This window comes from Merops nubicus, unplaced genomic scaffold (genome assembly GCF_000691845.1).
Source record: "Merops nubicus isolate BGI_N331 unplaced genomic scaffold, ASM69184v1 scaffold19448, whole genome shotgun sequence".
Lineage (NCBI taxonomy): Eukaryota > Metazoa > Chordata > Aves > Coraciiformes > Meropidae > Merops > Merops nubicus.
The window spans coordinates 2,746-12,737 of record NW_008626569.1 but is presented as its reverse complement, the minus strand read 5'-3'; the positions used below and the strand labels follow the sequence as shown (position 1 = coordinate 12,737).

The 9,992-nt window shown below is 44.0% G+C and overlaps 1 protein-coding gene across 1 annotated transcript; it reads left to right on the top strand.

The window, feature by feature from the left end:
- The first annotated feature begins 581 nt into the window (after positions 1-581).
- Positions 582-9,726, top strand: LOC103778475 (claudin-15-like). Its single transcript, XM_008946064.1, has 5 exons — positions 582-798; positions 5,251-5,415; positions 5,564-5,645; positions 8,383-8,493; positions 9,627-9,726. Exons 1-5 carry the CDS (start codon positions 582-584, stop codon positions 9,724-9,726), a joined length of 675 nt encoding a protein of 224 aa, XP_008944312.1.
- Positions 9,727-9,992: the final 266 nt, after the last annotated feature.

The window sequence follows — 9,992 nt, the reverse complement described above, 5'->3', positions numbered from 1 at the left end:
ATGGCAACCACCCGTCCACAGACTTAACCTTCCTGAAAGAAGCTGACAGTATGGTTGCTATGGATTACTTATGACCATAACTCAAAAAAATGTGCTAAATTTTTCTAGCAACAGAATAAAGTTCTTGTTCTCAAGCTTTTTTTTGTGCTTGAGTCATCAAGAAAATAACCCAGTAAAGCTTTTTGATTTGAGATCGATAATAAAATCACAAACAATTTAAATCTTGTGTAAAGCCTAGTTGATTACAGAGGAGAGACAGAAGTAAAATATTTGCCCATATTATCATTCTTACAAGGTATTTTATAGAGATACTGACTGGACTTTCTAGTCTGAGACTAAGAATAGGCTTATTTTGTCACTAAAGGAATTAATATTGTAATTTTTTTTAAACTGTTAATATCTTTATCATGAGCTACTCCCACTTCTTATTGTCATGAACCTTATCTCTGGGGCTGAGCAAAGAGCAAAGGTAGCCTCATTTTGGAGTGAAACCCAGAGATAAAACAGCAAGGAGGCTTCTGAAAGGCTTCACTTGATTGTAATCTAATTATAGGGATATTTAACTGTTACTACTCAGAAGTATGACTGCGGCGCTGGAAATTGTTGGTTTTCTTTTGTGCTTGGTTGGGTGGGCAATTATTGGAGCTACTTTACCCAATAAGTACTGGAAAGTCTCCAGTATACATGGCACTGTGATCACAACGTCCACCTTGTACGAGAACCTGTGGAAGACATGTGCAGAAGACAGCACTGGAGTGTCCAACTGCAGAGATTTTGACACTATGCTTGCACTGCCTGGTATGTGACTTTGCACAGGTCTTCTTTATACTGCTGGAAAGATTTTTGGAGAAAAAGTAGAAAGGAAGGCTTCTGTTTTGGTAATCTGATAGTGCTGGAAAATATCTGGCCGAGAAGGACGTTGTGGGCTGAAGTAGTAAAAATCTCTTCAGAAGCAGAATGTGTCAAGCACATTAAAAAGGCTATAAAATAAGGCAAATGAAGTCACTCGATGAAGCTTTTATTTTAATAGGCATTTAAAATATGGTGTAATCTCTCTTCAGGGATCTTGTGGGAGGAACTAGTAGGAGACATTCTTTAACACATCTTAGGACAGTTCCGTGTTTATTTGGAATTATTTTATAGGTCTTCTTTTGCAATGCTTGATAGGTAATGTACTGTAGGTTTTTTTATATATAGGTAAGAAATAATATTTATAGCTAAGATATGTCAGTGATTTTTCCTTGTTGAGACTGAAAATCACAGACAAAAAATGAGTATATGTAATACCTGTTATAACATATTGTGTTATAAATTATACAATGAGTATATGTTATAAATATGTTATATATGTTATATGTTATAAATTAATATACTTTTTAGGACTTCTTAACTAATGTCTTGTCGGATGTGGTTCTGAATATCAGGAAATTTAGATTCACTGGTGCTGTACTCTATAGCAGGCTTCAGCAGAACTGTGGGCTGTCCTCAAACACTCAACTAAGGCAACATTCTGTAGATACTAGTCACGTTTACAGAAAACAAAGCTACTTTTATTAATCTTCAATAATTCAGTATGTAGATACTTATCCCAGAACAAAAATGCCTTCCTAGTTATTTAAATGGACACTGGGAGGCAGCTAAACTAAACAGGCAGGATGATTCTCCTCATCTGAGGAATGTGTACTATAGGATCAGTGGGAATGGGGTATGAAAGTCACTTTCTCTCTCAGTCTGAAATAAACTGGTGCTCTAGACCAGCCCTGACACGAGCGAAGCATTTCTCTGAAACAGTCTGTGTCCAGTATTTAGGGAATAATCCCTTCTCAACTTTCAGAGTTATCTAAGCCTTGGTTTTAAAACACACGTGTGTATGGAGAGGAACATAACCCTACAGAAACTTCTCAGCAGGCTGGTGCCCATCGCACAGTCCCCTCTGCAGTGCTGGTGGCAGGGTGCCTGTGGCTCCCCCAGCAAGCCGCTTCCCAGGCGGGGCAAATTTGCACCCCCTGCCACTCAGGGCTTCACAGGGGCTGCCACTGAGAGTGCCACGGGGCTCCCGTGTGGGCAGGGCTGGCCGAGGGGCCACACGGGGCCAGCACCTTTGGGCTGCTGAGAAGAAAGTGGGGCTCGAAGGAGCTGGAGGGGGCATGCAGGAAACAGCACCATGAGTGGATGTGTAAAGCAAAAGAGAAAGGAGGGCAAGCAACAGCAAAGCTCCTGGAGAACTGGAGATAACAACAGAGTCAGCAGGAGGGAAAAAATGGGGCCAGGCAGGAAGTCAATGACTAGGCCAGGCTCTGAAAGTGAATTTGTGAAGGTTAAATTTGACCTGTTGAAGAGGAGATGTGCTGCACTGTTGAGAAGGTGGCAGTATGTGTGAGGAGCAAAGGCAGGGAGAAGGGGAAGGGAGAAACAGCTTGCAGAATTGTAGAGGGGAAAAAAAAAGGATCTAGAAAGAACTGAAAAAGAACCAAATTAAAAGACACTGAACTACAGAAAAAGTTGAGAGGACAGTTGGGCAAACCAGGAAAGAGGAAGAAAGTGGAGTTGGTAGCAACAAGGGCTGAGCAAACAGTGGGACCTCCAGGAAATGTCTGTAGCACTTGCAGATAGGAGCCAAGGCAGACTAAAAGTGATCATGGTCATTTCAGGTGTGTTCCAAGTTGCTGTTTAGAAACAGCTGAAACTGCTGCAGCAGAGGATGCCAGGGATTGGTGGGAGGGGGAAAAAAAAGGAAAAACAAAAGGTGCTTTGTTACCTCTCATCAGAAGGCCCATGAAGGTTTTCTGTGAAGGTTTCCTTCCTGGCAGCTGAGCTGTGTGGTGTAACTCTGGTTCTGGTTTTGTGCATGGGAAATACCAGACTTGGTTCTTTCAAACAGGTTTAAAGCTTTTGAATTCAGCAAGCCTTTAGCCCAAATCTGAAATGTTTGAAGTGAGGACCTTTTTAAAAGTAATATTGCATAAGTTTGAAACCATGGCTGGCTACTGTGTAGAGCTAGAACTATCTATCTAGTCACAACTACATCAAACATTTGATATAAAGCAATCAGTTAGCTGCCAAATGCTTTTTGATCTCTTCTCTTCCCCCCTCCCCTTCTTTTTAAGGTTCCATAGGTGTTTCAAAGACAGGATTTTGATTTGAGAATCAAATTTTGATTTGAGACAGGATTTGAGAATTTCTTACAATTATTATTGACTGATAAAATGAACTGGCTTTGTATCCTGTTCAATAAGCTCAGTTTTAAGATAAAGAAAAAAAATATACTGAGCTTTCTGGGCTGTGAAGTAAGAGCCTCTGCTGAGGCTGTGGAGGTGGTTGTGCTGTGATACAAAGGGGATATGTTACAGAATCTCTCCTGTTAAAATAATGCAGCCATTGGCTTGCAAGCAGTTAGCCTGGGGGTATGCTTGTGTGTCCTGGAAAGCTATGGGGAGTCCCATCTGATAATCCAGGAGTCCCAAAGACCTGAAGTGTAACTTGTTGGCTCCTTGCTGTGGGTAATCTCTGCTGCTGTGGTGTAAAATCTGAACTAGAAAGCGGCGTTGGAGCTGAGTGCTTGTCCTAAGAGTATCTTCTGCAGGCAAAAACCTTGAACTGTTGGTGGTACTCTGAGGGGTCTTTTCACTTTTATTACTGTCTGCATTTTTTCCACCAGGACTTTAAAATTAGTGATTTTCAAGATTAATTCCTCAAACGACGTTATCCTTTAATTCTGTGTGTTTATCTCATGACTGCCTATTACTCTCTTTGAGATCTCTCAAGCTTGCAGGACCAATACTCCTAAACCACATACACCTACACAGCCCCCTGAGTCTGAGTGTGAATCTCCCACTGTGCCTGATTTTTGTAGCAGAGCTGTGGGCTCACTCTGCTGCAGAGCTAGAGAGCAGGTTACTGTGGAGGACGTTGAGATGCCCAGGGAGCTAGAGCTCAAATGCTAGCCTCAATGATGTGACTGTCCAGCTGCACTCCAGCTGGGACCCTTTTGATGTGTGGTTAGGATCACAGCATCATTGAATTATTTGGGTTGGAAAAGACCTTTAAGACTGTTGAGTCTGACAAAATTAGCAGGCAAGACCTGCTGGTTTGGTGACACTTGGCATGTTTATCTCATGGTAGAGGCACCAAAGTGCCATTTGACCTGGAACCTGCCCAATCCAGGTTGCCATTTTATAGGACCTCAGAGTTCCTGTCTGACTCCCCCTTCTTAGGCTGGTTAATATTCTGGGCCCCATTTTTGTGCAATCAGTACCTAAATGTGAGGACCAGGAGCTTAAGTGATGCAGAACTGTGAGCATGCCCAAGTCCCTAAGGTGCCCTCACCAGCTGCAGCCTCACCACAGGTCTATGTCCTAGGCTCGATCTGCTCAGCAGCTCAATGGCACTGCTAACTCCAGCACTTGCTTTCCCATCTCTCACTAGAAGGAGCAAAGCTGGGACATTTTCCCACTCCCTCTGTGGGGTGCACCTTGAGTAGCCCTGCACACCTTGGCCAGGACCTGGAGTTCAGAGGGGACCAGTGCACTCGGCTGTACAGGTGTGAGCTGGTCAGCCTGAGGAAGAGGAGGATCTGGGGGGACCTTAGGGCAACCTGCCAGTACCTGAGAGAGGCCTACAAGAAAGCAGGGGAGGGACTATTCACAAGGGCTTGGGGTGACAGGACAAGGGGGCATGGCTTTAAGCTAGAAAAGGGCAGATTCAGGTTAGACATTAGGAAAAAGTTCTTCAATATGAGGGCAACAGACCCCTGGAATAGGTTGCCCAGACAGGTGGTGGAGGCCCCATCCCTGGGGACATTCAAGGTCAGGCTGGATGAGGCTCTGAGTAGCTTGATCTAGTTGGAGATGTCCCTGCTTATGGCGGGGGGGTTGGACTGGGTGAGCTTTGGAGGCCCCTTCCAGCCCAGACATTCTCTGATTCTAAGAAATCCACCAGGGGACGGTTCTGCTCCTGTGAATGACCGTGTACATCACCGTGAAGGGCTTGCTCTGACTTTTCAGGGCTTACTAAAGGCCCAGGAGGATTCACTGAGCTTATGAAGTGTCAGAGTAGTTTCAGCTCTGAAATGTGATTGACTTGAAGGCTGAACACTGTAGGATTTGGATACTCCTCTAAACAAATACCAAGACTCGCTCATTACTGCCCCTGTTAATCGTGTCACTTCCTCTGATCACTTTTATTTTTTTCAGCAGTGGATTAATTTACTTCTCTGCAGATGCTGATTTCTTTCCCCTCTCTCTGGCTCAGCTCACATCCAGGCATGCCGTGCCCTGATGATCACGTCCATCCTGCTGGGGTTCCTGGCTGCAGTGCTCTCGCTGCTGGGTCTGAAGTGCACAAACATCGGGCTGAGCGACGAGGATGCAAAAATGAAGTTTGCTGCCACAGGAGGGTTCCTCTTTATTTTCGGAGGTAAGATCAAGGCTGCAATGAGCACGCTGTCGATACCTGGTACTGCTCTCTCTAGACTAAGCGAAATGACTCCTTGTTCTTGGCTTAAAGCTGTTACAGCCACTAGAGGAATCATTCACCCGTGTGCTTTTTACCCTTCTCCTGGCAGGCCTCTGCTCCATGGTGGCTGTTTCTTGGTACGCTGCGATGGTTACCGCTCAGTTTTTTGACAAATATTTCGCTGGAACCAAGTAAGTTAACAGATCCATCATACCAAACTCCACCACGTGTTACAGGGACTGCACCAACCTCAGCTGCTCCAGAGTTTCAGAACCTGGATGGATCCTGTTAGCCAGTCCTACAGCAGGAAATTTGTCTTCAGGGAATCTTTTCACCTCAGAGATGTTGGTAAAGGGGGGACAGTTCTCTTCTGGAGGTTCAGTGAATGTGTGGGGAATATCAACTCTACATCTGAGGGGTTTCTGCACTGCGTTTCCATTGTCTTGTGAAACTCAATTAAAGGCCCATCTCAATGCTGTGAAGAGGAAAAAGGTGAAAGTCTTAATTTCTCTCAGCATTTAGACTGAAAGAAGTACAAAATTCTGCCTATGGCTAGAATACAATGCCCCAGAAGTACAAGAAAATGAAAAAGAATGTACAGAAACCAGCTTGAACTGAGTACTAGTGACCTGCAGGCAGCTGAGAAACTTCATTCTAGTGTCCTGCTTGTCTTAAAGTAATAACTATTTTTCTCTATACAGTAACAGCTCAACATTTGTTTACCTTATGAATTAAAATGAGGCAAAGTTTGTGGGACTATCAGCTCGTACCGTTGCACACAAACAAGTTTCAGGGTATAAAAGGCCTCACTCTTGTCTGACATAAAAGCAACAGTCTTCAAAACTAAATGCCTGCTTATGGCACCTTATCTAGGTCAATAGATTTAGCAATGAGGAAGAAGGGTGGAGGTGAGCGGGCCTCTCCTTGGAGAGGAGGAAGAAGGGATGGAGAAACATAAAACATCACCTGTGGAGCATGGAACATGAGCGAGCTGCTCTGGGAAAGGAGGACAGTTATAACTTGCCAGTACCTCTACCCACTACATAATCCTTAGCTCAGCAAACCATAAATCTTCAGTTTCTAGGATCATACTTGAAGTGTTTTGTCCGTTCCCTCCTGAGAATCCATTCAGGGGAGTCAGAGGTGAAGTGCTTTGTTATGAAGCAAAGTACTTTAAGCAATTGCTTTGGTTGTTTGTCAGTTTTCCTCGTGTTTACAAAGAAATTGCACTCGTGAAGACTTTTTGTTGTTTTATATCCCCTCAGGAGAATTATATGAAGGGTAATAAATACGTTAGAGGACTGAAACAACTGTTGATAAGGATTTCAGTTAGTGGGATAGTTAGCGAGTTTTATAGTTATCTGGTATAGCTCTGGGGCTTCAACATCAATGTATGTTAATCAGTTACCAGATTGTTTGCATTCAGTAGCTGAAGACATTTGTTTCTAATGTCTGAACTTCATGTTTAAGACTGTGGGTTCACCAAGCAGTTGTAGTGACTTGACTTGGGCCATTCCTAAGGCCATACCCATTCTGAGGCACTCTGTGCTCCGTGGGCTCTGTGAGGCAAGTTTGAATCCAGCAGGCCAGTATTGATCTTCATTTTTAAGGAACTGGAAAATCTGGTTTTTCAGATTGCATTTGTTTGGCTGGACTTCAGCAAATTAGTAAATGTAACCTCTACCAATTCTTAGAGGCATTTTTTCACCCAGCTGTGAGTGCAGCCTGAGTTCTCCTGCGATCCCTCCTATGTACTTTGGTGTGGTGTCCACAGCATTCCCTCTAGTTGACTACTGAGCAGAGATGATTTCATGCACTGGGCAACACTCTCTGAGTGTTCCTTAGTATTTCTCCAGCAACTTCCACTCTTCTTTTTTTTTTAGCTAATGATTGTCTCCTTGTTTTGTGTTTGGAAAGCACTTAAAAGAGTGGAGACCTGTGGCTGCCATGTGCAATGAGAACGTGGAGAACCTGTGTAAACCTCTGAAACCTTCCTGCTAGCAACCAGTTCTGCAGTCACAAACCTCATCACTTCTAAACAATGATTTTGTGTTTACAAGGGGAAAGAAAGCACACGTGTCTGGTTTCAGTATTCCTTCTATGCAGTCCATGACACTTATTTTGCCCTTATATTAGGTATCTCAGACCACAGAGGTGCAGCCATATGGTGGATGTAGTCTTTATCTGAATAGAAAAGATTTTTTCCCACTCTTTGTGGAACTCCAGACTTTCCCAGGCTCAGTTGTGCCTAGTTTTTGGCTCAAATTCGTTGTCAGTGAATTTCTTGGACTGGAATAAAGGGTTTCCTGAAAGATGTGGTTTTGTACAGTAAAATGGGGAACTATTATTTTTTAACCTGCAACTATCCATGAATGTATGTCAGCCATATAACCACAGAGAGTGCTGAGTATTCTTTAAGACACATAAGTTTGAATAGTAGCCCTACACAGACAGCTGCTTGTAGGTGATTTGGTGTCGTGTCCATAGAAAGCTGATTTCTATGGTTAGCCTTTTCTCATGACACCCACAGGCAGGTCCAAATCACTCAGTTTCATAAAGTTATTTCAGTGGCACAGTCAATAGGAGGGCAAGGTAAGTGTCGTGGACTGCACAGAAGGTGTAGTATTATCATTTATTACCAATGTTTTATTCAATATATGCAAGTATTTATTGCTACTTGTCTTTACATTGTGTAACACTTTCTGTGCTGTCACTGATTTGGCAGAGTACTTAAATACACAGCTGACAGTTTTACTGAGAGACACAGAGCCAGACCTGTTCTCTGTTACCTGTTGGAGTGCCTTGCAGTTACCTGATTTCTGGACAGACTAGAATTGTTTGCCTGGTTTGTGCACCTTGTAGCTTGGTTTAAAATATGGCTTTGTGATCCTGTTATGTGCAGCTGCCATAAAAACTTTCCTGTTTCAGGTATGAACTAGGAGATGCTCTGTACTTGGGCTGGGCTGGATCTGTTCTTTACATACTTGGTGGCACCTTACTGACCTGTTCATGCAAAGGGAAGAAAAGACAGGATTACAGGTAAACTTGGACTCGTCAGTTGAAATAGTAGCTGTCAGTTATATGCCATGTCCTGTCTGTATGCTGTGCTTACCCTCTCACCCCCAGGTACACAGCTCTAGGCATATAATGTACAAACAGGGGACTGTCCCTATTAATTCAGAGCTGTGCCATGTCACCCATGGTTTGATGGCAGAGGACACTGTGCCCAACACCTGTGCTTCCCAGGCAGTGTGCCTGTTGTGCCTCACCATCACCTATAACTAGTGTGTGGTCATTCTGGGTACTGCTGATGCTTCTAAGATCTACGTGGTGGAAAAGTGCAAGGAACGAGTGGACTGTCAATTGCCAAAAATAAGTGTGTCAGAGAACACTGTGTATTATAATTAAGTTTCTCTGCAGTCCTCACCACTGTTAAAATACTTAAACCCCATTTAACTTGCAAACCTGTAATGGCATTTCCTCCCCAAAGCACATCCAGCTGAGCATGTCTACCCAAGGCAGCCCAGCTGGCTTGCAGGCTGTGCTGGCTTAGCTTGAGAGGGTGCTAACACAGAAGGAAGAGGCACACTCACTGCTGCTGTTCTTAATCTTAGGGAAGTTATGGCAAAACACACCATCAGTGAGAGTGTTGCTCTGATACTTCATTGCCTAATCTGAAGCCACTTAAGTTTTATGGTAATATTTCATCAGCCACACTGGACTTTAGATCTTGCTCATCATACTTGGATACAAAGTACCAAATATCCTGAAACACCTTGAAAAATAAGGTAAAACTGATGTCTGAAATAGAAATTCAACATGACAAATGACAGCTGAAGGGGCTGACTGGAGAGCCTTCTGTTTTCTCATCATCTTGATTGCTGTATTAAAGCTGCAGCTTGCACAAAGGCATTAAGCTCTAGGTTCTCCTCTGCTTTAGGGACCTGATGAGGATTCCTCGAGGAGCACACATGAGTTAGGAGTCCTGGGTGTGTTTCTGGTTACAGGAGAGGTGCCTGTCAGAGCCCAGCTCTTTCCCCTTGGCCACAAGACTGAGTAAAACAACAGTAACCCAGCAGTGCAGTGTATGCTGCAGTGGGCTGGGACCTGAAGCTGTGGATGTGTGTGCAGTACCTATGATTTAATGTCTTTTTTTCCCCCTTACTTTACAGTTGCAACAAATATGCCTACTCAGCAGGCCAGGCAGCTCACCAGCCACGTGCCTACCCCAAAAACACCGAGACAGTCATCAGCAACAAGGAGTATGTCTAAACTGTTCAGCTTGCTTGTAACGTTAGTGGGTTATGAAGGCAAATAAAGACGTGAGCTGCTCCCAGGGCTCTGGTCCCACCTTGCACTCTCTCACCCCATTTGGAGTGGTACAAGCAGGAGGTATGGCTCTTCTGGGCAAATAGCAATGGCTTGCTGGGATGGTCCTCAGCAGGGTCCTACAGGTAATGCTGTGCTGTGAAGGTCTTCTGCATTTAACCAGGGAGCGTGGTGGGTCCTGGCAATCCCAGCCACTGCTTCCCCTTCAG